This window comes from Mesoplodon mirus (genome assembly GCF_964341445.2).
Source record: "Mesoplodon mirus genome assembly, chromosome: 12".
Taxonomy (NCBI): Eukaryota; Metazoa; Chordata; class Mammalia; order Artiodactyla; family Ziphiidae; genus Mesoplodon; species Mesoplodon mirus.
This window is the reverse complement of record NC_138988.1, coordinates 39,756,515-39,784,394: the sequence shown is the minus strand read 5'-3', so window position 1 is coordinate 39,784,394 and position 27,880 is coordinate 39,756,515. Positions and strand designations below refer to the sequence as shown.

The 27,880-nt window shown below is 60.6% G+C and overlaps 2 protein-coding genes across 10 annotated transcripts in view; one reads left to right on the top strand and one right to left on the bottom strand.

Moving 5' to 3' along the window:
• The window catches only part of LOC309813471 (uncharacterized protein), an 87,196-nt gene extending 80,624 nt beyond the window's left edge, over positions 1–6,572 (top strand). For 2 of the 6 annotated variants that reach the window (XR_014295514.1, XR_014295515.1), the window contains exons 3-4: positions 1,957–3,156; positions 5,877–6,572. Coding sequence is in view for 1 of the 6 variants with exons in the window: in XM_082638389.1 (XP_082494515.1) it covers positions 2,955–2,990; positions 3,073–3,156; positions 6,141–6,341 (321 nt within the window). In the remaining 5 variants the exon portion in view is untranslated. Of the gene's footprint in view, positions 1–1,956; positions 3,157–3,864; positions 4,418–5,876 lie in introns of those variants that run through there. The other 4 variants (XR_014295512.1, XR_014295513.1, XM_082638389.1 and 1 more) reach the window with 4 other exon arrangements.
• On the bottom strand, positions 1,290–27,293 carry PLXNB1 (plexin B1). Of its 4 annotated transcripts, none has more exons than XM_082638383.1 (38): positions 27,078–27,293; positions 23,300–23,350; positions 21,112–22,224; positions 20,200–20,382; positions 19,793–19,921; positions 19,566–19,666; positions 19,139–19,271; positions 18,734–18,890; positions 18,319–18,427; positions 18,134–18,242; positions 17,040–17,720; positions 16,715–16,837; positions 16,401–16,523; positions 16,015–16,108; positions 15,757–15,929; positions 15,460–15,611; positions 13,545–13,650; positions 13,236–13,372; positions 12,753–12,929; positions 12,355–12,526; positions 11,926–12,168; positions 11,083–11,259; positions 10,857–11,005; positions 10,262–10,362; positions 9,949–10,166; positions 9,634–9,812; positions 9,415–9,481; positions 9,053–9,199; positions 8,072–8,240; positions 7,689–7,792; positions 7,530–7,614; positions 7,124–7,308; positions 6,817–6,977; positions 6,579–6,726; positions 4,644–4,708; positions 4,427–4,502; positions 3,330–3,404; positions 1,290–2,032 (listed from the first exon to the last, which is right to left on the bottom strand). In XM_082638383.1, exons 3-38 carry the CDS (start codon positions 22,216–22,218, stop codon positions 1,928–1,930), a joined length of 6,420 nt encoding a protein of 2,139 aa, XP_082494509.1. In that variant the 5' UTR covers positions 22,219–22,224; positions 23,300–23,350; positions 27,078–27,293; the 3' UTR covers positions 1,290–1,927. The 4 variants fall into 4 exon arrangements, 3 of the variants coding, with proteins under 3 accessions (XP_082494509.1, XP_082494510.1, XP_082494511.1); XM_082638384.1 differs by having other exon boundaries at positions 7,124–7,296; XR_014295511.1 differs by having other exon boundaries at positions 1,970–2,032; positions 4,427–4,530.
• Between the last annotated feature and the right edge of the window lie 587 nt (positions 27,294–27,880).

Below are 27,880 nucleotides of genomic sequence, written 5' to 3'. Positions count from 1 at the left end.
GAGTCTGTCACGGCCCCTGTGGTGCCAACCAGGCTCCCTCCCTCCCTCTCTGGGCCTGCTTGACGTCCACCCCAAAGTGAATTCCCCATTAGCCCTGCTCCCTGAGACTGTCACAGTGGGGGATCAACTCCATGGTTTGGCCAGATGAAGGAGTCAGACCCATTCTGAGCCACTACAAAGACCTGGCAGGAGCATGCATTTGAAGTACTAAAGCTCACACACCGGAATGACAGTGCCTGACTGCTGGCTGACCTGTCTCTGACTGTGGTCTGGACATCAGGCAGAAATGAGGAGGGAAGGACATTAGAGCAGAGGATAGCAGTGGTGACTACAGTGGGCATGGACACACCAATGTGGCTCCTGCCATCTTAGGGACGAGGACCTTGAGAAGGCATTATTTAGGGCCATAAGAGGGAGGGAAGAGGAGTCTTCCTGGACTCATATCAGCCTGTGTCTCTTCAAACCCCCAATGAAGACCCCTAAGTTGGGAGGTGGGGCCTCTGTGTCAGAGGGGAAGGAAGGCTAGGGGGTCTCTGGGCTATAAGCAGAGAGCCATGGGGGAGAACCTTTTGAGGACCTGAAGGCTGGAGGGCCATGGACTCACCTCTGTTCAGTAGTCTGGCCTCCTATGGAGGGCAAGGGTGGTCTCAGTCAAGGGGGCATCAACCCCCAGCCGTGTAGACCCAGCCAGCAATACAAGATCCAGCTGAGACAGTCTCGAAGCTCACCTCCAGCTACAAATCAGGAAACCCAAACAAGGTGGCCTTCACGCAGGCAGACAGTTAGGTTATCTGCGCCCAAAATACCTTGACTTAGAAGACAACCCAGTAACCAGAAGCCCCTCAGAACAGCGCAGGCTACAGGGGTTCAGGGCGTCTAGAAACTACTGAGGAAAAGGGCCCCAAGATCCACTCCGCCTGGAGCAGTGATGCCATCCTTTCCCAGTTCCTTTCACAACAAATGCAACAGGAATGGAGAAATTTGAATACTCAAATTGCCGATAAGGCAGACCTGCTTGAAGAAACCAGAGACCCCTGCACCTTGGGTTTCAGGCCCCCCAGCCCCATCCTGGATGGGGTTCTCACTTCCTTCACAGCAGCTTTGACTCCAGCGAGCCCTGCGCAGGAGTCAAGGAGAACCCAGCCAGCCCTGTGATCTGGAGCATTCTGTGGGCGTCATGAGACCTCCCGGAGGCTGCAGATCCCATCTCCCCATTGGTGCCTGCCAGACACAGCTGCCACCCTCCAGCTAAGGGAGCGCTGGGCCAAGCCCACATCTCAGACACCAGACAGTGTGTTATCCTTTAATGAAGAGCCAGGTCAGTAGGGCCACCATTCTCCCCGAGGCCCCCCTGCAGCAGACACCCCTCACTCCTGGCTGCCTCGGTGGCAGGGTGGCCCTGAAGCAGCCAGCCCTGCTGAGAGGTCAGTTTACAGTGGCCTAGGAAAGGCATTCATCTCTCGGACCTAGGAACATGGCAGCAGCAACATGGCCAGAGGCAGCTAACGAGGTCAGGGATGGTGGAGGAGGAGGGCGGGACAGGAAGTGGGGGCTCTCCTCCTTCCTCTCTGAATCCCCTGGGATAAAGGCCAGTGTTCAGGAGCAGTACAGTCTCCCCAGGGGCTGGAGGCCCTTCCAGCCACTCTCTGGAAGCCCTTAGTCCCCAGTTTCCCTCAGACTAACATCACACAGAAAGTAGCCCGCAGGGTCACTGGCCTCAGGGTCACCATTCCATCAGCCTCAAGGCCCCAGGCCTGCGAGATGAGTCCAGCAGGGCCCAGGCCAGAGCCACCAGGAGACTTGGAGCCACCTTCCACTAACTCCGCTGGGCAGGCACTACAGGCATCTAAGAAGGTGGTCTCTCCCTCGTGGTTCCGGGGCTGCCCAGGCGGGGCTGAGGCACAGCAGGCCAGGGCTCTCCAAGTCCCTACAGATCTGTGACCTTGTTTTCTACAGCCGCTGCGATCTGCTGGAGCCGATAGCCCAGCTGCATCTTCTGGGCCGTGCCATCTTCCTCCAGGGCAGTGATGATCTGAAATACAGAGACCAACTCAGCAAGGGGAGACCGTCAGCCTGCCGTCTGCCTTTGCCACAGACTTCAATAGGCCTCCACAGCTACCGCAGCAGGTGTGGGTAGGGGCCCGAGAAACCCTGTGAGCTGCCGCACTCACTTCCTCAGGGCCCCCCTCAGGGAGGGAATGATGACAGCAGAGTCACTGTGGGGTTTTAAGGATTAGTGAGGGAGGGAATGAAGTACTTTACTCAGTGCCTAGCACTCACGGTAATGCATATCACCTCCCCGGTAAAATCGTTTTGAGTGGAGGCCAACTTCACCCACCATGCTGGTCTTCTCCGCCACAAACCCCCTGGAAGCCCTGCTCCACCCATCCTGGCTCCCCCGCCCACCAGGCAACAAGCAGTTCCTAAATTCCTACATGCTGGGTGCTGGACAAGGAGCAGGAACCCAGCAGTGATGACAGGTACGATCCCTGCCCTCATGGGGCTCACTGGAGGGGAGACAGGTATTGAACAAACACGGACAACTACATAACCACAAGGGGGGCTGCCACAGAGGGAAGGGTGGGAACAGGAGGGGCTCACCGGCCACGCCTCCACAAGGGGACAGCTGTGTCACACGGCCCTGCCTCCCCCACACCAGCACCCACACCGCTTGGAGCAAGGCACCTGGACTTCACGCTTGCGCATCACTCCTGTGTCAAATGCCTGTCCTCACTCCAGGCCTGAGCCATGAGGCAGGGCCCTCATCTCTCAACAGCAATGGCCACATCCCTGGGGCCACGCAAACACCAGGTTGACTGGTGGGCGCTCTGATCCTGAGGCCCAGCCCAGGAATCCCCCAGAAAGCCCCCTTACCAGCTCTGTTGTGCCCTCATCTGCCCCAGACCCTCCTCTCTGGCAGCGCATGCAGCCCAGCCAGGCTCACCCCCCCAGAGATGGCCTGCACAGCACACTGCCACATGTGGTCTCAGGTAGGGCTCAGAGCGAGCGCAAGGTCGGGGCACAGGTGGCCACTGTGTGTCCCTCCCAGCACATCCTGCACACCATCTCCAGGCCCTGGTAGATCCCCAGCCATCCATCACCACCACCATGCCCAGGAGCCTGGCTGAGGAGCCCGGATGGGAAGGGCAGCAGCAGGTAAGAGCCGGGCCACTACCAGGAAGCACACCTGAAGAACAAACACTTCCCGAGCCCAGGGCTCAGCCCCCCTCCACCACTCTGTGCCTGGGGGAGACCCAAAGGCCCCACACTTGCGTCACAGAGCCAGTCACCCTCTCACATCATCCTGACCATGCCCAGGTTCTGCCCACCTGGTCATAGTATTTGTTGATATACTTGTAGAGTTCGTGCAGGGCCACTCGCACCCCCAGGTCTCCAGAGTAGTTCTAGGGAGGAGAGACAAGAGGTTACAGAGATAGGGGGTGCTGCCAGCCACCAGAGGAGGCCCAGGACCCCAGGCAAGGCGAGTGGGGAAAAGGGGGCTGGGAGGTAGAGGAAGGAACAGGGCCCTGCATTGGGAAGCAGAGCCCCTCCACAGACGGGGGATGCCAGGCTAGACGTGCTAAGCTGGGGACAGGATAGGACCAAAGGGCCTCCTTGGTGGAGAGACCCTGGATCTGTAGTTTCACCATGGCCTGGGGTCTCCCCTGGGGCTCGGCTTCTCTCCCCCTCCAGGCTCCAGCTGGGACCCTCTGGCATCCCAGGCAATCACAGAGCGAGGCAGAGTAGGTGCTGCTCACAGGCTGTGACCCAGCATAGTTCTGCTGTGACCTCATTCAAGCCTTTCCTGAAGTCACACCCAGGCCCCTCCATGGGGACATCTCTGAACCTCAACCTCCTTTTCAGGACAATGGAGTTGATATCACCTAACTTGTAGAGCTTTCATGGGAATCAAATGAGAAGTAATCAAAGCCCCCACGCACGGCAACACCCCAAAGCTATAGCTGCTATTGTTATTGTGGTTGTGGTCATCATCATCGTGGTTTCAGATTTACATTGTTTATATATAAATTCCCTGGACTGGACTGTTTGGAGGCTGTTTTAGGAGTAGGTGGGGGCATGTCTATAGTGCCAAGGACAGCAGAGCAGTAGGAAGACGTGGACAGGCTGACCCAGGCAGTCCTGGGGCTGAATCCCCGCCACCTTGCTGCCTTGGAACTATGGTCCACAGACCCCGAGGGGCTGCAGACATCTAAACACCTGGCTTCGTCAGGCCAGGTGGCAGCTGCCAGGACAAGGCCCCTGCTGCTCTCTGATGAGACACTGGGAGCCTTGGTCTTTTACAGAGGCAGCGGGAACACTGTGTTGAGGCCCCCAGGGCTTCCCTGCAAAGGAGCAGTGTGAAGGGGGCAGGACCCTTGTGGCAGAAGGCCTATGCCCAACCCAAGAAGCAGAAGGAGGGCCATACCCGGGACAGCTCGGCCAGGATGGAGTTCATCTCTTGATCACTGGCCGGGATGGTCTGTCTGATGTCTGCGTAGTACCTGCCAGAGATCATGGGTCCGGCAGCCGCTGGGGAAACAAACCCCTCTTCACCCCACCAGGCCCACCCCTGGGCCTCAGCTGTCAACACCCACCAGTCTGTCCACCCATTATCCCCCAGATGCAATCCCTTTCTCTCGTACCTTTCCACCATCCGTTTGTACCGGGGAATATCCCGAGCATACAGAAGTTTGTTGATGGGAGAGTCCTGGGTGCCAGCAGGTGAACAGTGAAAGGAAAAGAAGGATGAGAGCTCCTGTTAGGGTGACCAGCTGTCCCAATTTTCCCAGCACTGTTTCAGTTTTAAAACTAAGTCCTGAATTGCGGGAAACCTCCTCAGTCCCAGACAATCTGGATGGTTGGTCACCCCACCTCATTCCTTCTGTCACCCCTCCCCCAATGTCCCATCTCTGCTGTCATCACCTTGAGCTTCCCCCCATCTCACTCCAAGGTCATCTCTCAGCTCCACGTGCCTCCACCCGGACCTGGCAGGGAACTGGCATGCAGGGTAGGAAGGGTGCAGTGCCGTGTGGAGCCCTAATACTGCTTCTCCAAGTGCTGTTCATTCCCCATGTAATCATTTTAAAAACCAGGAAACTAACCCCGAAATTTAATTAAATTGCCCCAGACCACCTCACTCCTGTGTGGCTGAGCTGGGATTTGAAGCAGCTCTCTCAGACCAGGGCCCACAGTCTAACACAGCCAGATACATCCTCTACCACCGAACTGGGCTCCAATCCCAGCTCTGTGCCAGTGGCCGTGGGCAGCACACTTCCATCCTCTGGACCTGCCGCCTCACCCTACAGCTGCTGGGAGGGTGAGGCAAGACTGCACTGCCCCGTGAGCAAGGGCGTGAGCGCTGGGCCTGAGGCAGGATGCCTGCTTCTCAGCAACTCTCCATGGGTGGCCCTTGGCATCTGGGTTTGCACTATTCCTGAGCTACCCAGGAAGCATTTGCAGTGCTGCTGGGAGGGGGAAGCAGTGTGAAGATGAGGCAGAGGAACCCAGCTACCACACAGCACACACCCTGGAGGTGACCCCTGGGTCCTGGTGTGGCTCTGTGGTTCTCAGCTCATCGCAGGCAGAGCAAAAATGGCTTCCAAAAGACAGCACTACAGAGTAGAACTTTCCATCTTGTTTCCCCATGGAGATCTAGAGATAGATCTCTCAAAAGGTCCCAGGCCCAGGGGTCGAGGCTAAGCAGAGTCCATTCTCATGCAGAGCCACGACAGCCCTGCCTGCTGGGTGCTTGAGCAGTTGTGGTGGTGACCCCGTATCTGTCACAGCACTCTCTGGGTCCTGACCACTGTGACAACATACCTCCCCCTCTCTCTGCCACCAGGCAGCCCTGACCACCTCTCCTCCATGCTTCCCAGCTCCCCTGTCAGCACATCCCTCCTCGCCTGGCCCCGCCCTGGCTTCTGCTCCCTGTACTGCAAGGGCTGGCAGACACTTCCACTGCCCTTGGGAATCAAATCTCTGAGGCAGCCTGGAGCTGCTCTGCAATTGTAGAATCCATGGGCTCCCCTCCTGCAAGTCTCAGCTCACCACCGCCAGAGGCCCAGGACACGTAAGGAACCCCTCCCTCTTCCTCACCCCCATATCCAACCCACAGCTTCTGCCTGCCCTGTACCCTCTAGTCCCAGCTTGAACCTGGCCACCGCTCGTCCCAGGGACAACACAGCTTCCTCTCTGGACTCCAGGCTCCAGTCCATCCACTGCACGACTGCCAGGAGGCTCCACCTAACTCAGCTCTGACCACCCCCTTTGCCGTCGGGGTGAGCCCTCGCCAAGTGGCCCTGGCCTCCTGCCGCACCGCCAGCACTCTTTGCTCCACTTAACCCTGTGAATCAGCACACGTGCCCCCTGCCCTTGCTCGTCCCTGAAGGCTGAGGCACGGCCACCTCCGAGGGAGCCCAGGGACAAAGCCTGGCCCCAGGCCTGCGGTCAAAGGCCTCGCATATCCTCCTCCTTGACATCCTCAAGAAAGCCTGGAGTCTGTGCACCACAGCACTCTCCATCCCCAGCCACGCTGCCCCACCCACCCAGACCCTCCCGGTCCACCCCAGCCAGCTCACCCGGCCCAGCTTGTGGTCAGCCAGGGTGCAGGCATCCATGAAGGTCTGTGCAATGACCAGGAACACTGCATCCATGTTGTCAGATGTCTGCACGTCGAACACAAACTGCGGGTTTTTTATGATATTGATCCAGAACCTCAGCGGCAAGCTGCGGGCGGGGCAGGTGTGGCCAGTGAGTGTGCTGGGGAGACAGTAGAGAAGACCCCGCACATGCTAGGCCCGCCTGCACCACCCCCACCTGTTGGTCTTCCATATATGGACAGTGTCCTGGTCCGAGATGCCATGCTGCTGGGCCTGCTCGTCCAGCAGGTCAAAGAAGTACTTAACAGCAAGCGGCACGGGACGGCTGGTGCTGAGAATCACCTGGAACAGGTCATCCACAAACTTTTGCAGGGTGCCCTGCGGAGGAGGGGAAGCACAAGAGATGCAGTCAGCAAGGGGACCTCAGCCCAGCCCAGCCTCAGATGCCTCGTGACACCAGGCCTGTGCGAGTCCCACACACCCCCAAATCCCACTACCTGTCTCGTCCCTGCCCCCAGCCCCACCTTCATGGACAGCAGGCGGGTCAGGTAGATCTCAGGGATGGCCTTGGCTCGCTCCCGCTCCCCGCCCCGGAGGCTGCCCCTCCGAGGCCTGGGCGGCTCCGGCTCCTCGCTTGGCTTCACCAGGTGCCAGGGCCGGATGCCCCCCTCGTCCACATCTTCCAGCATTGGGGTCCCTGTACCAAGACCTTACAGCTTGTCACCCCTCATCAGGTGCCCCCTGCCCTAGACCCCCGGGGTCCTGCCAAAACCTGGGAGTGGGGACACCTGATTAAGGGCTTCTCTGGGTGGAAGGGAAGTAGACACAAGCCCACCCTGAGGTCCAGAGGACCTTCCCCCGTTATTGGAGACTGGGCAAAGCAAGGGTAGAGGACTGCGATGGCAGGGGCGGGGCAGGGTAAATACTCACTCTCTCCAGGGACGTAATCCTGGCTTTCCCGGAGGACATGCTTGGTGAGGCAGGGGACGAGGGCCACAGTTGCTCCGTCTGGGACCTGTGGACCACAGTTGGTGACCCTTCCACCAGCCCACCCCACCACAGCCCTCCCCCAGCTCCCACCCCTCCCACCTTGTAATGCTGCAGGGTGTTCAGGCGCCTCCACAGACCCTGGACCTCAGAAGTCACGTCCTCATCAGAAAGAATGAGATGCCCGGCCACCCCAGACCGCCACTCTGCAAGGACAAGGTGGGCTTGGTCCAGGGCTTTCAGGATACCCTCCCTGCAGTGGAACCTGTACCCTCTTCTACATGGACACTGGCCCCTCCATCAGGGGCAACCTCACCCAACTTCTCTGAAGTCCAGAAACAGGGGCCCCTCACCAGGTGACAGGTCATCCCTGTAGAGGTGTTCCAGAGCCCACATCCCCTGGGTGATAAGCTGACCCCGCAGAGCTGGTATAGGGCCAGCCTAGCCCTGGGGGTCCCCAGACCACCCTTCCCCTCTGCCCTCACCGACGTCCAGGGTGCGGGGGTCTGGCCGCTGGGCGAGAGGCACTCCTTTATAAAGCTGGTCCAACATCTTTTCCTTGGCCTGGGAGATGGTGTCACAGTCCAGGACCTTCACGGGCACGCCCTGGGCTTCTCCCGCTCCAGGCCCCACAGCCAGTAGTGCATTCAAGGTCTGTGCACGATACATGGGAGCGGTCAGGGCTCACGCCACGTGTGGGATGACCGAGATGCAAGGCCAAGGCCAGGGACAACCCATAAGGAAGCCACTGCCTCTGACCTCCAAGCACCAAACAATCACTCCTTGTCTCTTCACCCTCCTGCCTCCTCAGGGACAGCAGCTCCCTCCACTCTGTGGCCCCAGCACCTGGCACAGTGCACTAGTGTCTGCTGGGTGAATGGCAGAAAAAATGGGAGAGCACAAGTTCCTCTGAACTCTGATCCTCAGGCTCCTGGCGCAGACAGTTAGGCTGAGGCACCTGAGGAAGCCCTCATAGGAAGTGGGGTCTCCACTAGCCAGAGGAGCAGGCCTGGCGGAGCCTGAATGGGATTTTCCCAAAGGAACTCCACGTGGGCCACGAAGGGGAAAGTTTCCCAGAGGGAAACAATGGGCAGGTCTGCCAGGGTGACTCCCAGCTTGGTGGGCACAACCATGCCCCTGGCAGGATGCTGAGACCATGATCAGGCAGACACTCAGGCCCTGACACAGCATGGACCCGGATGGGCCCCGGGCAGGGTTGGCTGCTCCCTAGACTCTGTATGTGGCCACCCTGACCCCACCCCAAACCTGGGGAACCTCTGAGGTCCTATCTTCAAGGTCTGGTCCTCAAGCCTCTATCCTGCAGCCAGCTGGAGGTTAGGCTGGCTCAAACCAGATGCAGACACCCACACAATCGTACGTGGTCACCCTCCTCACCTTCATGGGAGACTGACTCACCAGCAGGTTCTCTCTCTCTCCCCCTCTCTCCCTGTCTCTCCCCCGCTCACCAGGGGACGGTACTCCACATCCTCTCGGAGCAGGCGGTTGTCATTCAGGGTGTATTTGGCTTTGCCAGTCACGCTGTCTACCGGCCCCTTGTCCACTTGATGCTTAATTCCACGGAAAAGCATGTACAGAGGCTCCCCTACCGAGTCCTGGGTGAGTGGCGGGCAGTTAGGACGCTCGGGGCAGGGGACAAGCATGGGACGGAAGTGCTGGGGAAGGGGACAGGATGCAGGCCGCAGAAGGCTTAAGGTGACTGAGGACATGCCGGGCAGGGGTGCCCAAGCTGTGCTGGGGCAAGAAGTTGTGTGATTCAGAGTCCTGACTCTCCCTGGAGGGGAGCCCCACCCACCTCTGCCTCACTCACCCTCACGAAAGTGTAGAGGCAGATCGACATCCAGTTGGTGAGCAGCTTCTCCACCACGGTCTCTGTCCTGGGATGACAGGAAAGAGGGGGCAGAGTCAGCAGGCGGGGACCCAGGGCTTTCTGTTCTTCAGACCCCAGGCCCCAGAGGGCCTGACTCAGGTCTTGGCTCCAGCTGTCCACGGCCGCCTGGCCCCCGTGGCGTCTGACGGGCATACAGACCTGCGCAGCATCAGCTTGGGGTTCTTGGCCACATACTGGGCCACCAGGTCACTGAGCAGGGTGCGCAGGATGTCAGTGAAGTACTCAAGCTTCCCATGCAGTGCCACGGTGAGCAGAGATGCCACGTAGGCGCGGTCCCGAGCTGAGAAGGTGCGCTGGCTCTCCAGGGTGTGGATGAACTGGCACCAGGGAGAGGGGACGGGTGGGCGGGGAGGGCAGATTCAGAAACGGAGGGACTGAGGAGGGATGGGGCTGGAGGGTAGGGGGACCCCCTCCCCACCCCTGGAGGGCCCAGATAGGGGGCGGGGCCGGCACCTTGATGAGGAAGAGCTTGCTGTTAAGCAGGTTGGAGAGCTGCCCCAGCCCTTGTTCCACAGTGGGCCGCCTGCTCTCAGGCACGCCCAAGTCCCGGTGCAAGGGCGACTCCTGGTGCCCAGGGAAGAAGACCCTCTCGGCATACACCTTGTAGTCGAGGAAGGGGATGCCGCTGCCCAGAAGGTCACTGGTAAGATCGGTCATCTCGGTCATAAGGTCTGTTGAGCAGAAGCAGCCAGGTTTGGGCGCTGATCCAAGGTGGTGGGAACAGGCTTGGGCGGAGCCCTGGAGCGTGGGGTCTTCGCAGCCTCACCTGTGAACTCCTTCTTGCAGCGGTCCCGCACGCTGCTCTCCAGGTTCTCCAGCTGGATCTGCACCTTCTTATAGTCCCTCAGAGCCTGCTTGCTCTTCCTCCTGCTCAGCACCAAGGTCAGGGCAGGGAAGGCCAGAGGAGGCCCGAGCCCTTGCTGGGTCCCACCGGGCCCAGGCCTGCCCAGGCCAGCACAGTCTAACCCCGCCATGCCCAGCCAAGTCAGGGCCTAGTCAGAATAATTCAGCCTGTCCTATCCCAGGCAAGTCACACCCACCCACGACTCATCTAGCCCAGCCTAGCCCAGGGATCAGCAAACTATAACACGGCCATATCTGGCCCCTGGCCTGTTTTTGTAAATAAAGATTTGTTGGAACACAGCCATGCTCATGTGTTTATATGTTGTCCGTGGCTGCCGCTGGGCTATAATAGCAGAGCTGAGTCACTGCCACCAAGACCGCCTGGCCCACAAAGCCTGAAATAGTTACTCTCCTGCCCTTTATAGGAAGTGTTTGCCTATCCCTGGTCTAGTCTGCCCCTTCCCAATCCAGCCACACCCTGCTACCTGCCCAACCCAGCCACATCTGGCTGCACCCACCTGTACATGAGGACAATGATGATGACACCCAGAGCCAGAAGAGAGGTGCCCACCCCCAAGCCCACCTGGGCTGCCATGGGAAAAGCCACAGGGCTCTCGCCATCGTACTGCACGTGGCCCAGGGAGAAGCGTAGGTTCCCCATCTGCACCTGCACAGGGAGCCACCTGTGAGCAAGAGGTCAGCGCACGCCCAATGCCTGCCCCAGCCCAGAGCCTGCCCACTGACCGTGAACTCAGGCAAAGCGTCAGGCATCTCCCGGAGGGCATGGTGCCGGTGTAGGGGCTGCTCCACAGGGGGCTCGCAGTACAGGTGGTGCCGGGTCAGCGTCTTCACCATGCAGGGGCCGTCCCCTATCATGGCCACCACCTCCTCCTTGGACATTGCAAGGTCCAGATTCTCCCCCTGGAACATGGGGTCACTGATCGATCATTCAGAACTCTTCCTTAAGGGGAGGAGCTGATGGTCACTCAGATCCTATCTCCCCAAATGTGGGACGGATGGTCCTGAGACCCACCCCCAGGAGCAGGGCTGATGGTGCCTCAGCACCTCTTGTCCTGCACATGGGGTGACAGCCCCATGGATGTTTCCCAAGCTGCCCCCTGACCCTTTTCTGCCCCTCCCTATCCTTCTTTCTTGAGTCTTAACTTCTCCAGAGCTAAAAATCTGGAGAATATAAAGCTGTCCCCAAATCCTACCCAGTGACCTAACAAAGCAGAGCCCCTGCTACTGCGTGTCAGTACACACGCCAAGTATTTGTCCACATGAGACAGGCTGCCAAATGAGCATCAGCCAGGCGCCACTGTGTACCTCGCCGCCACTGCGTGTGCCGAACTATTTACATATCGTTACTCAGACACCTGCCATGGAGTGTGTCAGAACCCAGACCACAGGACCTAAGCCCCAGCCAGGTGTGTCGGGCTAGGCAGCCCGCCACCAGCCCCCTCAGCACTCGCCATGTCCATCCACTGGCCCTTGCTTTGCTGTCATGCCCCCTCTGCCACACACAGCTGTACCATCCGGCAAAGTGAAGGGTCTTGGGGCCCTGCCAGATCCCACTAGGAGCAGTACCTCCACAGAGAGCACACTCCCAGGCTTGTGCCGGAATGGTGCGGTGGGGTCCTCGGGGTTGAGTGGCTGCAGAGTGGGGTCGGCCTCATAGGAGAAGGGTGTGGGGTTCAGTGTTGCAAAGTCAAAGACCAGGTTGTCAAGGATGAATTCCACACGGACCCAGGGGTCCTCAGGCAGGCCTGGGAGGGCCGGCGTGCGGCACGTGATGAGCTGGGAGGAGTTCACGTGGCAAGGCTCCTCAAACTAGGGCAGAGGGAGGGAGGACAGGGAGGGCCCGCTGAGGGTGCACAAGGGGGGGTCCAGCAAAGATGGGGACACAGCCTCCACTGGTACCCACCACCCACGGCTGTCTAGGGGTAGGGGGGGATGAGGGGCAAGGTGGGCGATGGCTAGCCCAGTGCAGGCAGGGGATGCCCATGGGGGTCCTACGTGAAGGCCGCCACAGGAGGCTCCGGGGGAGCACGCCGTCTCTGGGATCATGCGGCGCCTCCACCCAAGGCCCTGGCCTGGCCCTGGCGCTCTCGTGGGCACAGTCACTCGGATTCTTGGTGTCTGTACCACGTCCAAATTCTGGCCACGGACCCATATCTCACGTCCTCCACTGAAAACACAGCCCATGAGCCACTTATGGCTTATGTGAACAAGGCTTTAAAGCACAGCCCAGTCCCTGATGTTAGGTCAGCTCCAACCCAAAGCCCCACGGCCCCTCTCCCCACCAGCAGCATGGGAGTCGAAGCCCCCGACAAAGAGCCCTACAAACCCCCATATACTGGAGCTGCAAAAACCTCCCAACCGCATGCCATGCAGCCATGCTCTCAGCCCAGCACCTGAGGAAGCTCTTGGCGGGGCCAGCAGAGGTGACATTGGGGTCTGATGTGTACTCAAAATGGCTGTGATGAAGCCTCCGCTCAGCGGCCCCAAACCACACAGCCACGGGGAGTGTGGCAGGCGTGGGGTGTGGGCTGGTCTCACACCGCAGCTGCTCCGCCTGCTGCTCCAGCAGCCTGAGAAGGGAGGGAGAAGTGGCAGGCAGGCCCGACTGGGCCGGAGGGGCACAGGAAGGGGGAAGGGGTGATTCCAGGACACGGGACCCACTCGGGCCACAGCTCACTTCCCTTCAGTGCTGATTGCAGTCTCCACAAGTGACCCTGGAGGCTGCACTCCCACGAAAGCCCCAGCTTCGAGAGGGGCCAGCCGCTTTCTGATGGAGCAGACTTGGCCCTCCCCCTTTCTGCTCTCCCTAGTATCCCACCCCTCCATCTTCTCCCTGGAGCTCAAGGATTTTTGCAGAATGAGGAAGCGGCCCTCACAGGTGACAAGGCTGGTCTCCAACTACCACTCGGATGTCCTCCAGCCGCCCGGTCAGAAGCTTGGAGCCGTGCAGGGTGAGGCTGGTGCCCCCGGCTCTGGGGCCTCGGGCTGGGAAGACGGAATGCACTTTTGGGTCCTGTGGGAAGGGGTCAGGGAGAAATAGGCATCAGGCCAGGAACAGGGAGGCAGGGGGAGCAGACAAGGAGGCTCTGGGGTAGGGAGCCCCAGGGAGGCGAACCAATGGGCTGGGAGGAGCCACCTAAGGGGATGGCCCATGGGTAGCTGGTGGGGACTCAACTGTCAGGCACCTGGTAGGCAAAGTCATGCTCTGAGACGCCGCGTCCTCTTCCTGGCACCTCCACCGTCACAGCGCCTGCCACCTCCTCCCCGCTGGCCCCAGTGATACACACAAGGCTGTGGGCACAGGGCAAGCTGGGGTGCTGGGCCACACTAAGGGCCCCTCAAACTGACCCGGCCACCCCCTCCCTGCCCCACTACATCAGGTGTTCTCCCTGGATCCCGAGATTGACAGAGATCCTCTTGCTTTGGAAGGAATTTCTTAACGACTCACCAGGAGGCTTTGGCCTCTGAGAATTAATATCTGTGGTTCAATCATTCAAGTCCAACCCCAGAGCCTCGTGACAATGAGAATTTCTCTCTCTGTGGGGCACCAGCCCTGGTAAGGCTGGTGGCAGGGGTGGGTTGCCGAGCTAATGAGTGGGCCTAACTGGCCACCATCACCGTGGGCACAGCACCAGTTACAAGGTGGTGGAAACTTGATTTCCTCATGAAAAAATGTTCCCGAAAGCCTCTAGTCAGGTCTGGGGATGGACGTGAAGGGAAAGTGAGCAATCTAAGAAATGCTGGTTCTTAGCCAGGAAACAGAAGCTTGGGGCAAATTAATCTCCAGAATGTGAAGCCTGCAGTGGTTCAACTCTTTGTGACATTGTCACGGTCACTGCAAACACCCCCAGAAAACAGAACAAGCAAAGTGTGAACTACCCGGGAGAGGCTTCAGCTGGAATGTATTTTAACCACTTTATAAATCAGTTCAGAAAGTACTTTAGTCTCATGGTTCTAGAATCATTAACACTCACCGAAAGTTCTCAGTCATAATACATTCAGGGGGGAAACAACATGCTCTAGCAGAGTCTTGTTGAAAATAAGACTGCGGGGTACTTGCCTGGTGGTGCAGTGGTTAAGAATCCGCCTGCCGATGCAGGGGACATGGGTTCAAGCTCTCATCCGGGAAGATCCCACATGCCGCAGAGCAACTAAGCCTGTGCTGAGCCTGCACTCTAGAGCCCGCAAGCCACAACTACTGAGCCCGCATGCCACAACTACTGAGCCCGCATGCCACAACTACTGAAGCCTGCGCGCCTAGAGCCCAAGCTCCGCAACAAGAGAAGCCACCGCAATGAGAAGCCCGCGCACCGCAACAAAGAGTAGCCCCCGCTCGCCGCAACTAGAGAAAGCCTGCGTGTAGCAACAAAGACCCAACGCAGCCAAAAATAAATAAATAAATACATTTTTTAAAAGAAAGAAAATAAGACTGTGGGACCCCAACACGGGCCTACAGATCCAGACCTCTGCAGGAAGTGGAGGGAGGTGGTCTAAGGATCTGCTCTGGGGGGTTTTGGACCAACTCTCCAGGTAACCCTGACATTCGGCGGGTTGGAGACCTGCTGCTTGTGGATGTCTCCTTCGCTGTGTTCTGCATGTGCACATTTGGGACCCTGCAACTGCCAGCCTTGTAAGCCACAAGCCCTGGGAAGGTGGGAGGGGTCCCAGGGACTGGACAGAGGGGCCTGACACTCAGCAGGTGTGTCACAAGTCTATCCCCGTGAGGAGCCTGCCCAGGGCAGTGCTTGGGGAAGAAGGGTCAGCAGGTGGGAAGGTCAGCCGCGGAGCACAGCTGTCTGGGATCCGAGGAGCCTGCTACCGCAACTATGCCCGAGGTCACCGGGTGAGCACACCTAGGCAGTGCCAGGAAGCAGAGCCTCCTGTCAGCTCTGAGCAGTGACTAGACCCAGGCCAGAAACCTGCAGGTCTGTGCACAAAGCCAAGGCCTTGATAGTAACCCCAGCCCTGAGACACTGTGATCAGAACCAAGGAAAGGGGGAGGGGGAGGGCAGACGAGTAGTGGGTGGACGGCCCTAAGCAGGAAAGCCAGCCGTGAAGCCCACAGGGTGCCCCCTGCTCCTGTCAGTCCAGCCCACTCACCTGCTGGACACCTCGTACTCCTGAGCGTCCACAGCACAGGGCACTCCAGCCACCCTGACCGTGTCCTGCACGTCCTGCACATGTTGGCCCAGGTTGGAGCCCCTGATGGTGACACGGGTGCCTCCGTCTACAGGCCCAGTCAGTGGCTCCACCTGTTCCAGGACAAGGACAGCTCACCTCCACTCACCTGTTGACCTTTGGCAGTCTGGAGAGACAGCCCCAGCCTCCCACCTTTTGGGCCCCTGAACCCACAGCACCCCGAACCCCTTGAAGGGATGCTCCAGCATTTCAACACACCGAGTGGATGAGGGGTGCTGGGCACTGGGTGACCACAGCCTCAGCCTCGCCACAGGCCTCCCGGGCCACACAGCGTGGATGCTCCCCCTTGCACCACACACAGCCGTACTGGGGCATGGCAGTTTGGCAGCGGCTGCAGTCCTCGTGTCCCACGGAACAATCATAAAGCACCACTGGGGGTGGAGAGACGAATGTGAGAGGCATGTCAGGAAGAGCCCTGTTGCCACCAGCCAGTCCCAGCAGCCCCGGGTCACTCACCGTGCAGCCCATCCACACTGTCCACACGTAGATGGCCGGCCCGACGCAGAAACAGCCCCACGCGGAGCTCTGGCTGCAGAGCCTCATAGCTGAGCTGGAGAAATGGGAGTGAGGTCAGAGCCCAGGGTTAGGGGAGGCGTCAGGCCTGGGGAGACGGTGGTCAGAGAAAGGACCAAAATGACTCATGGGAACACAAAGCCAGAGGCCAGAGCTGGGATACAGGACCCCATGGGGCACAAGGTCAGAGGTCAGAGCCGGGATACTAGTACTCCCTCGGGGTCAGTCAGTCAGAGAATGGGCTGGGATGAGTGCGGTGCAGCCAGCTAAGCTTGGTAGCCAGCCTGTGGCCAGCACGCCCTTGCCCACCCAGGACTCGGGATCTGTACCTGGTGCTGCTGGCAGGTGACGTGGCACCGGGTATCTGGAGGCAGCTCACATTCGACCCGGGCCTCAACCACCACCTCGTGGCCCTCCAGCTCCATCACACACTCATGGTCTCCTGGGCTGTCCTGGGGACAGAGGACACGGCTACAGGGACAGCTTCAGAAGCCAGGCCTGGTGAGCCCCACAGGGCCCCAGCACAGTCCCTGGGTTGGGATTGAGACCTGAGGCCGTGCCCTCCCCTGCTCCCCGGGACTCGCGCATAGTTTGCCAACAGCCAAGGAGGCCACAGCAACAGCTGCAAAGAGGACACACTCACCTGGAAGAGGCGCAGGTTCCTGCCCAGCAGTCGCACTTCTCGCTGCACGTGGACCGGCATCAGGCTGGAGCCCTGCACGCTCTCCACACAAGGGCAGGAGCCTGCCCCCAAGGTCGTCTCCTCCTGCAGGCACCAAGCGCCAGGCAGTCTATGGAGCCCACCTACCGCCTCATCCCTTTCCCAGGCAGAACCCCGGGGCCAGGCCAGCGTGAGGCAGCGGACGCCCCCCTCCCCTCCATCCTTCCCCTGCAGAATCGCGAGGTGGCCAAGAGGCTGCATCTGTCCCGATCCCCTCCCGAGGCCTCCTTCCTGGGCCGGGTCTCACCAGCTCCCAGAGCCCAGGGGTGTCGTACTGGTAGTCAAGGCTGGACAGGAGGATGAGGGGGGCGGGAGGGCCCTCGTGCTCAGCAGAGTCTCCATCACCTGAGAGGAGGGTGGAAGTGGAGAAGGCGGGCGTGTCACCCCCCGTCCACTCGTCCGCCTCGGGCAGCTCGCCGCCTTCTCTCATGAGCCAGTCCAGAGCAGGCTTCGTGGAGCCAGCGGCCCCTGGGAAAGTGGTGGCGGGAGCCGTGCCGGGGGGCTGGTCCAGGGGTACTGCAGAGGGGAGAGCCTCGGGGCCAGGCTCTGCAAGGGCGGGGGGCAGTGCTGCTGCATCTGAGGGCAATGGGTGGGAGGCCAAGAGGTCCTCGGCGGTGGCCATGGGTCCGAAGGCCGTGGGGGCAGGGACAGCAGTTCCAGGCCTCTGGCGGGGGCTGGGAGGAGGAGGGGCCTCGTGGAGAGGTGAGCCCGTGGAAGCAGAGGCAGGTGTGGGGCCAGGACCTGCCCACGGCCCCAGGGGGCTGAGCAGGGAAGGCCTGGCCCCAGGGTGGACATCCAAGGCTGTGGCTGTGGAAGGAGTGTCCACGGGAAGGGCGTCAGGAGCCGGGGGGACCGTGGCCCTGGGGGCTGTGGGTGGGAAGGAGGTGGGTGCGTCTCTTGCAGGAGGGGCTGGGGAGAGGGGCGGGCTCTGAAGGGGGAGGCAGAGAAAGACAGGGAGGGCCACTCAGCAGGCAGGTGCGGGAGCGGGCAGCAGGCAGGCAAAGGGTGTGTTAAGAGGAAAGGAGACCAAGGAAAAGAGAAACAAAAACAGCCCGTTAATTCTCCAGAGGGGAAGGGGAGGGCGCGCTCTAGGGGCGTCTATGGCATCTGTGCCAAGGTGGGGCACGAGGCCAGACCTCCCCTCCTCTTAGCTACAAACGTCCTCTCCTGAAACAGGTGGGACGTTGACAGCCGTCCTCCAGTGAGTCCGTCACACACAGCAGCTCAGGTGCTCACGACAGAGCACCCGGGGCAGGCAGACACAGACCCCGGGCCATGAGAGAAACCCTCACAATAGGGAGCCCGAACCCCCCCTGGGGCCTGGTCAGGAGTTGGGCTCACCTGTCGGCTGACCACCATGGGCCCAGCATCACACGAGGCCTTGTGCGTGCACAGGTGCTGCCAGACGCACCAGTTACACCCCCAGAGACTTCTCACACAGGCCTGGCACCTGCACAGAGCACAGCCATGGGGTGGGGATTGCCACGGGGCAGCCCAGGGGCTGGGGGTCAGGGTGAGGAACTCACTGTGCAGATGGGCGGAGCAAGGTGACGGCCAGGCAATCATAGAAGGAGAGGGAAGCCTCAGCAATCACGACGGCGCCAAATCTGAGCTCCAGGCTCACGGAGACGTGGTCTGCAAAGGGAGGACCAGGCTGGGCTGAGGAGCAGGAAGGGGCCCTCAGACCCCGAGCTGACGTCCCAGACCACACAGGGTGGGTTTAGCACTCCGACCAGGAAGGGGTGCCCAGGGTCGGGAACACAGTCCACAGGGTAGAAAACAGGGACTTTAGGGATTGGGGACCAGAGGGGGACCTCAGAGAAAGGCATGGCTTCAGGACCCTTTGCCTGGATTCACACCTCATCCTGATCACACCCCTTGGAGCAAGATGGGAGGAGAGTGGGGCTCCCAGGCCCTGGGCTGGCTCCTTCTCTCACCCACCGGCTTCTCTTGGCAGCTCTGGAGCCTCACTAGGGTCTGGGGAGGGGCACATCACACCAGAACTGGTCAGCAGGGCAGGACTCTGGTATTCCCCAAAGTGGCAGGAATAAGACTCCCCTGGCCACAGGGGTGGCAGATCAGGTACCGACAAGAAAACCTGCGAAGAGAGGCCAGGACACGCTGTTGGAGCCACTGGGCAACAGATCAGGGCTCCGTTTACAGGCTACCAGCGGCCACCAGCCCCCAGTGATCGCAAATACCCTCCAGCCTGGGTTAGTAACAGATGAAGAAAGCGAAGCCCCAAGAGAAGCGACTTGGGCAAGGCCATATGGTATTTAAAATCCAAGGTTGCGACCCATCACCAGAGCTCCCCCCAGCCAGGGCTCCGCCTGCTCTGGTCTTCACCTCCCTCCTCTCCTCACGGCTGATGTTAGCAGGACTCAAGGTTGCCACTCGCAGACAGCCCACCTCAGGCTGGAAGCTCCACAGCCACCGCTCTAAGCCCTGGCCCCGAGAGCACTCAGAATGGCGACTGCACCTGGGCAAGAATAACCCGTGTCCACCTGTGACCCTCACGGGGCCACTGGCAGTTCATGGGGCAGGGACACCTACAATCCTAGGGACCTGGGCAGGATCCTCAAGTGGGCCACGACATGCCTGGCAAGTCAGGGTGGAGGATGGGGTGAGGGTAGGGCATTGGGGCACCCAGGGGTCAAGGGTTGAGAGTCAAGGGCCAAGGACCAGGAACACTGGACAGGGTAGAAGAATTGAGGGCATGAGGCTGGGGTTGGGGTGGGGCTGGGGAAGGGGCCAGGGTCGGGGGAGTGCTGACCTGCCAAGGAGCACACACCACCCACAGTATGGGTCCCTGTGAGCCAGGCAAGATGCACAGTCCAGGTGCTGAGCACAGGAGGCCACGGGAACCTTGAGAAGCTACAGCAGCAAAGAGGACTTGAGGTCAACAATCCAAGCACCAGTGGCTCCCCACATATGGGCCCCCAGCTCCCCTGAGGCCCCTCCCAGCAGTCATGCCCTCCCTGGCTGGCGCGTGGCACTCACCGTGCTCTGGGTCATGACATATAGGTGCTCGAAGGCCCCATCAAAGATGAGGTCTCTGCTCACCGCAGACCCGTGCTGGATGATCCGTGTGGAGTACGGGTGGCCATCACTCCCTGGGCCCAAGTAGACCTGAGATCAGAGACCACAAGGTCTGAGGCCCAAGGCCCTCCCCTCTCGCCCCAGTGAAATAATTTACAGGTAGAATTTCCTCCTAGAGAGTACAGGTCACACCACCCAGCCCCAGAAAGAGAAGCACAGGTCATCTCTCCCAGCCAGGGCCAGGGGCACATCACATATCACACATCGCAGCCCCAGGGATCTCAGGCGTAGCTCTGCCCAGCCTGGGTCCCCAGCAGCCTGTCGCCTCCAGATCCTGGGGCGGGGCCCAGTACCTCCTGTGGACTCACCTTATGCAGCTGCCCTTGACTGTCACCCAGGAAAGCAATGGTGTGTCCATCTTCCACAGTGATCGCCACGGCTGTTAGCTGAACCCCTGGCCACTCCAGAACTGGTGTGGCTTCCAGGGGGACACGGCTGGCCATGGGGCTGGGCGTGTGGTCTGAGCCACAAGGGTAAGCATCCAGGGTGTCCTGCAGGCAGCAAGAAGCACAAATAAGGCCCTCCCTGGATAACGTCCCCTGGCCCCTCCTCCCTGGACAACCCCACCCCTTCTCCCAGCGTCTCTGCCAGCTCTTGGCTCTCCCACAGCTGCATTCTTAGCCTTGCCTCAGTGGCTTACCTCCACAGTCTGCAGCGGCTCTGTCCCCCTCTTTTGATCCCCACATGTCTGGGGCCCCACTTTCTCCCATCCCTGGCCTGGGAGCTGCTTCCTCCAGTTCCTGCACTCAGCCTTCTCCTGGACCACTTTTCCAAAGCCTCTCCAGCTTGCATCCTCCTCTCCAGGTCTACTAACCTGGGTCTCCTCCCACCTCTCACTGACTCAGTCCCCCTATATGTGGCTTCTACCCTTTTCATCCATCCTGAGACTAGAGTCAAACAAGTCTCAACCTCACCTGCCTCTCTCGCTCAAGAACCTAAAACAATAGATTCCATCCCCCCTACATTCTGGGTCCCTGCCCCATTCCCAAGAACCTCAAGTGCCCTTTCAGTCCACCTACACAAATGCCATCCCTTCAGCGCCTGGTCCAAACCCACCCCTGCACAGCTGGCTCTCTGTCCCCCTGAATGCCACTCTTACCATAAGGTACCCCTCCATTGCCCAGACACAAAGGAATCACTTAACATCCATTGACCTGATCAGTAAATGCCTGGCCAATGGCCTCAGAGACAGGGAAGGGCTGGGCGGTGCCAGGACTCACCACCGGCAGCTGAGCACAGTCGGAATTGACATCATACTCAATGTAGGCCACCTCGGCCCCATCCTCAGCGCGGCCCTCCCGAGTGTAGCAGGCATCGCGTGTGCGATTAGCAAGGCGATCCACCTCATCCAGGGGGAAGGCACAGAGGGCAGAGGCTCCAGATGCCCCGGCAGCTGCCAACGGGGGCCGGCCCACAGTGGGGGGAGCGGCCGAGGAGAAGGCTGCAAAGAGCACCTCCCCCCGGGCCACCTCCGCGGACATGGCTACAGCCGCAGCCTGGATCAGCCCGTAGCGGGCCCCCTGACAGGCCAGAGGCAACTCCACGTAGGAGTAGTAGTGCTGGTCCCGGAGGCAAACACGGGACACATAGGCACGGAAAGCTCGAGACTGAGCCTGCAGGTCCCGCCGGAGAAACAGAAAGTAGGCACTGGCCCCGCGTGCAAAGGCGCTCACAAAGTGGTGGCTGTACTCGGAGAGGCGGCCCACAGCTAGTTTGGCCGTCTCCTCGTAGGAGAAGGCAGCCTGGGGGTCCAGCGGCCTTAAGGCGCGGGTAGTGATGGGAGGGATGCCACCCCCCACACCCCTGCTGGTGTAGCCCCGCCCCACAAAGAGGAGGGGCTCCCCAGCCGAGCCCTGGGCCACCAGTCCCACCGTGGTGACCGCAGGGTCGTTGGCGGCCACATACTGGGTGTCCCCAGGTCGCTCTGGCCGCAGCAACAGCTGCCCGAGCTGCCCCAGGCGCCGCTGCTCACAGACCCCCTGGTGCACACTGCCACACACCACCAGGGCCCCGGGGCTCACCAGGAGCAGCTGGTTCGGGTTGTTGGTGGGCTGGGCCTGAGGGCACTCATCAGGCGTCACAGGTGGCAGACAGTCCCTGCTGTCTAGCACAGGGCCAGTGGACACAGTGGCCTCCAGCTGCAGTTCAGGGCTCAGCTGGAACAGGAAGTTGGTGGCCCCTAGGTAGAGGGTGCCTGAGGTGGGATCCCGCGCCAGGTGCTGCAGATGCGTACCATTGGGAGTGAAAGCAGTCGGTGGAGGGGGCTGGAGGGTGAGGACCCACCCGGCCCAGAGTGCCTGGAGAAGAGCTGGGCCGAGGGCAGGCATGGTCACCTGGTAGGGAGAGAGGTTGAGCGGGGCTCATGTGGCCACCTGAGCACCGTGGGACCACTGGTGAGGAGTAGGACTGTGACACTGCCAAGACGCCCCTCCTAACTCAGGGAAGGGGGAGCAGGGAGGACCAGGCTTAGATGGCACTGTGGTTAGGATGACCCCAGGACCACACACTAGCAAGGGGTCAGGAGACATTTTCCTGGAAACTTCAACACTGCCCATTCGCTGTAAGCACTACTCTCTCAGGAGACCTGCACCCCACACCCCTCACCCTGCCCTGCCCTATGTCATAACAGGGTCCAAGGGTAAGAGGCTAAAGGGGCAGAGACATGGGAAACATCCCATTCCCAGGGACTAGGGCCTGGAAGGGGCAGGAGAGCAAGGGATGGGAAGAAGGGACCCAGAACCCCAAAGAGAGAAAGGCACCCTCTGCATGGATGTCAGTCTCCTGGGCCGAAAAAGGGAGGGCAAGGTCTCATAGGCCACCTGCATGTTAGAGTGGGGTAAGAATTGGATGAAGGGCCTTTCAGGCTAGGAATCCAGAAGGGTAATAACCACAGAACCAAAGGGCCAGAGAGATGAGGGGGGGTTAAGGCTGCCAGGGAGGGCTTCCCTGGTGGCTCATTGGTTAAGAATCCGCCTACCAATGCAGGGGACGTGGGTTCGAGCCCTGGTCCGGGAAGATCCCACAGGCCACAGAGCAACTAAGCCCGTGCGCCACAACGACTGAGCCTGCGCTCTAGAGCCCGCAAGCCACAACTACTGAGCCCACGTGCCACAACTACTGAAGCCCGCGTGCCTAGAGCCCGTGCTCTGCAACAAGAGAAGCCACTGCAATGAGAAGCCTGCGCACCGCAACGAAAAGGAGCCCCCGCTCACCGCAACTAGAGAAAGCCCGCGCACAGCAATGAAGACCAAACACAGCCAAGATAAATAAATAAAATAAATAAATTTTTTTGAAAAAAGCCTGCCAGGGATAGGGCCTAAAAGGCTAGCTAGACCCCACCTTGGAGAGCCCTCAGCAGAGGTGGGAGTCACACTGCTCCCAGACACCTAGGTGTGAGGTCAGGCTCACCTGGCAAGGCCGGCCGGATCAGGAGACGACAGCATGCCCCGTGCGAGTCACCTACCAGGGAGAAGGCAGAGCATGAAGCTGGGGGCTGCGCTGCAGGCACGTGGGCTCCCCACCATGGCGGCAGCAGAAAGGTACCTCTCCCGGCTGCCCAGTCTGCTGGTGGAGCTGGGCCCAGCCTGGCCCTCGGCCACCAAACACATTCCACAGGGACGCCTCCTCAGAGCCCACAGAGAGGGGGAGGGCAGCAGAACCAAGCACCCTCAGGGCCTGGGAAAGGGCAGCTAGGAAGGAGCTGCATGGCTGGCAGGGCCCAGTCAGGTCCCCACTTTAGTCCTGTGCCCCCTGCAGCCCGTTCTCGGCACTCTCCCATCCTCACCCTCTGCCCAAACTCTGCCCTATCAGGGTACCCTGGTACATACCCTCCACACAGGCCCAGGGCTAGCCTAGCCCAAAACCATCACCAGCACATAAGCAGACACATGCTCGCACACACCAAGAAGCATACATACCACCCACCCTGGATGCACACACCCACACACAAACACATGGGTGCGAGCACACACACAGATGCATGCACATACAGCCTGTGCATACCGCACGGAGACACATACCCAGAAACACAGGCAAACGTCCCACACAGACACGCTACCCACCTGCACTTAAGACACCTGCACAAAGACACGTCCACAGAGAAAAGCTCTTTACACAAAGGAACATGCGCTCCACACAGGCACATCACATGCACCCACCCACCCAAGACATACACACCACCACCCACTTTCAGACCCCACACACACAGACTCACGCACACTTCCCTGGTTTGGGCCCTAAGTCCTAGAGGGCTGCAGAAGCCAGGCCATCTCTTGCTATCTCCTCTCCTGCAGGTCAGAGCAGAGCAGGGCTGGAGGGTAGGGGGCAGAGGGGGTTGTCCTAAAGGAAGTCACCATACTAGATGGGCCCCACATCCCCAGGACCTTTGCAGACCTTGAGTGCCTGCTCTCCTCACAGACCCCTCCTTGCAGGCTCCACCTGAAGCCAGGTGAGACCAGCCACCTCTCCCAGACCTGGATGGTCTCCAGCCAGGAGCACCAAGATTGGTAAAGCGCAGGGGACAGGCCATGCATCCCAAGCTGAGACACTTCCCCTACTTGCCTGCGCCCAGGCGGCATGGCCCAGCCCCTCCCACCACCCAGCTGCCAGTCGGCCTGTTGACTCTGTTCGCAGAGCTTCCCAGGGTCCAGGTTGGCTCCTTCCAGCCAAGGCTCCCGGCAGGGTGCTCCTGAGGCTGGCCCAGAGTGAGCAGGGCTGGGCGTAAGGCTTGGAGGAGGGTCCAGCAGCCTGGTGGAAGCAGAGTACTGTGGCCACGGCCTGGCTGGGCAGTGCTCCCAAAATAGCTTGGGGGTTTCCATTTTTAGTGTGCAGAGAACAGGGCAGCTCTATGGGAGCAGGAACAAGGCAGCCTCTGTTTGCCACTGAGGGGGTAGGAGGAGGGGGCCGGCAGGGAGAATCGTGAACCCGGCGAGAAGCCCAGGACTGTGGCAAGGCCAGGCTTCCCAGGAGCCCCCCACCTTGTTTCCAAGGGATGGGGGGAGAAAGTTTCTTCCTCTGGGAAGACAGGGTCTGCCTGAGGATGGGCAGAGGCCATCTCCCATGCTCAGCCACTGCTCAGTCCCTCCTACCACCTCCCGCCTAGGGATGCGCCTTGGGCAGAGGGTCTGACCCATCATTCGCTGACAAACATTTGCTCAGCGCCTACTTCAAGCCAAAGTTCTCCAGCCCTCAAGGGGCAGCAACCAGGACAATCCCTAAATGTAAAATCACAGCTGGGTCGAGAGGCCCACAGGAAGCGGATGGGCAGGATCAGAACAGCTCCTGGCAAGGCCACATAGGATACTGGAGGCCGACTCACGCTGGGAAAAGTGTCAGGCTTCTTCAATCACTGCCACAGGGCCGAGCAACCCTCGCCCTTCCCCACATACCATGGGTAGGAGGAGGACAAAAAGAAGAAGGGCACATATTTCACTTAACCTCTGCCACCGGCCATAGGGCAGCTCCCAGCCCCTCCAACTTACCCCCTCCCACCTCAGGGGAACTTCAAGCGATGTATCGGAGTACATCCCTCCTTCCAGAGTTTTTGGGGCACCCCAGTGCCTGGAGTATAAAGGTCAAGCCCTCCAGTCCACATGTTCTCCTGTGCGATCCATGCCAGCGCTCCCCCGCACATGCTCTTCGTTCCTGCCAGCCTGAACTGCAGGCTGTTTCACACTCCTCCGTGCCCACTCCCTCTCTATCCCATGAACTCTGGTGCCCAACCATCACCTCCCAGGGAAGCCTTCCCTGTCCCCCCAGGCTCCTGAGGAGCCCACTGCACGTGGCCGGTGGACATCCCCAGCCACCACCCAGGTGTATATTGCAGCTCTGCCTTGGGCTCTCTAAGCTTCAGGTTTCCCATCTGGAGAATGGGAGGCGGGACTGCTCTGACCATTAAACGTCATATGGTATGTGCCTGGCATTAGAGGCACCAACCAAGGCCACTCTTCTCCTTGTTCCACGCTCCCACTCTTGAAGCTCCTTAAAGGCAGGGAATGTGACTTTTGATTCAGAGGCCCCAGTAACCAGGACAGACGTTAGCACAGAGCAGGTGCTCCTTACATGTTGAAAGAACCCTCATTTCACAGCCAAGAAAACCCAGCCAACAGTGGAGATATGGAGCCCACAACCCTCTCCAAGCCACTTGGCTTCTTGAAGGACGACACAGGGTCAGCCCCACTTTTATTAATGACCAGGCCAGAGCAGACTGAAAAGGCTGGTTTGGAGCTGGGCCTCAGGTCCCCAACTTACACAGCTAGGATCTCTTGCCCACTCCCCAGATTTCAAACCCCAGCCAGGGTCACAGCCAAAGCCTAGCTCTTCTGGGCCCACCTTTCTCTGGACCGCTTCAGCAGGGCCCAAGGCTGCCTAACTTCTGTCTGCAAAGAGCAAGCACCTCTCCCCGCCCTCTTGAGGCTGTCCTCACCAACCAAGAGGGCTTATAAACTCTGCCCTTCAAACTGGGAGAGGGTTCATATCCCAGCCCTCATTTACCGAGTCGCGGGGATTAGTGGGAAACCGGCCTTTCCTTTCTGCCCTCGCTCTGCTCCCAGGGTCCACCCAAGAGAAGTTACTAATTGACAGCGCAGGAGTGCACAGTGCTTACCCTGTTGTTTGTGTTGAGGTGGGGTGGGAGTGAGGGTCCACCATTTACCGGTGAGGACTCAAGGAGTGCTCATCAATCACCCACCGTCCGTATACGGCGGGTGGGGGGCTGGGGCTTCCCCTCTGGGGGTGCGTGGCAGGGGGATCACAGGCTGCCTTTTGTCAGTCGCGCCGAGCGCAGCCTGGAAGGGCTGTTACTACGAAGGGGAAGCCTCGACCTCCCCGTCAACTCTTCCCCGACCCTCCTCCCTCCTCCCCGACCAGGGCAAGGACCCCACCAGTGGTCCTGGGAGGGCGGGGAAGAGGCCGGCCGGTCCCGGGCTGAGGCGGCGGCGGCGGCGTTGGCGAGGAGGGGGCGCGGAGGAGCAGCTCCACCTCCTCTGTCTCCCAATCGCGTTACAGGCGGAGCCGCCAGAGTTTCCCTTCGCGCGGAGAAGTATGGTCCCAACTCTCAGGACCGAAGCCGACCACCACTCACACGGGCTGCCCGGGCCCGGCGGCATCGAAGCTCCAGGCCCTTCCATCCCGAGGATGCGCCGCCTCGCCCCGGTCCCACCGCCCCGGCCCCGGGCCCCGCACTCACCACCCGGCCGGGCCCCGCAGGACTAGCACGCCGAGGCGGGCGCCGGCCGTTCCGGGCTCGAGATCTGCGCGCGCGGCGGCGGCGGCGGCGGCCTCCCCAAACCGCGCCCCCCCCCCCGCCGGAGGTGGGTCTGGCGGAGCCGCAGCTGTTACCCGGAGACCGAGGGGCGGAAAACTGCGGCCGCTGCCCGCCCCTCCCGCCGCGGCGCTGCCACCGCTGGGAACAAAGGAGACAAAGCCGCGTCGGCCGGGCCCGGCTCCGCTCCTTACCCCCGCCTCGCCCGCCGGGCCGCCCTCCCCCCACCCGCCGCCCAGGCCAGGCCGGAAGCAGCCGGGAGAGCCAGGCGCGCGGCCCCGAGCCGCCCGGGACCCCGCATTCCAGCCCGCCCGGCTCTGCACTTGCCGAGGGCGGGGGACTACACCCCTCCTTCGCGGGGTCGGGGAGGGTGGGCGGCGGGGGCGGGCTGCACCACGGCGGTAGCCAGGGCAACGCGGACGACGGCGGGAGGAGGGTGAGGAGCGGGAGCCCCAAGGACCGGCTGCCCCACCCCGCCCAGTCCCGCCGGGCCTCACCTGCGCGCCGCGCTGGAACCGGAATTGGGAGCCCTCCGGGATGGGAGGTGCCGGACCGGGGGTCGCGCGCTGCACCCCAGGTGTGATGGTACTGCGCCCCGGCCTCTGCCTGTCTACCAGCCTGCCAGCGCCGGGTGGGACCCACGCCCCTCACCTGCCCCGCCTGTTTGTTTGCTAACCACCACCCACGCTGTGCGGCGCCGTGAGCTCCCTCTTACCTGTCCAATACCT

Bases quoted from the DNA above. Each gene is read 5' to 3' on its own strand.
- PLXNB1 (XM_082638383.1), bottom strand. From the start codon at position 22,218: ATGCCTGCCCTCGGCCCAGCTCTTCTCCAGGCACTCTGGGCCGGGTGG. The intron at 19,922-20,199 runs GTGAGTCCACAG...CTCTGATCTCAG, and splicing joins GTCAAGGGCAGCTGCATAAG to GTCTACTTGGGCCCAGGGAG. The intron at 15,930-16,014 runs GTGAGTGACCCG...CTCCACCCCCAG, and splicing joins CAGTGTGGATGGGCTGCACG to TGGTGCTTTATGATTGTTCC.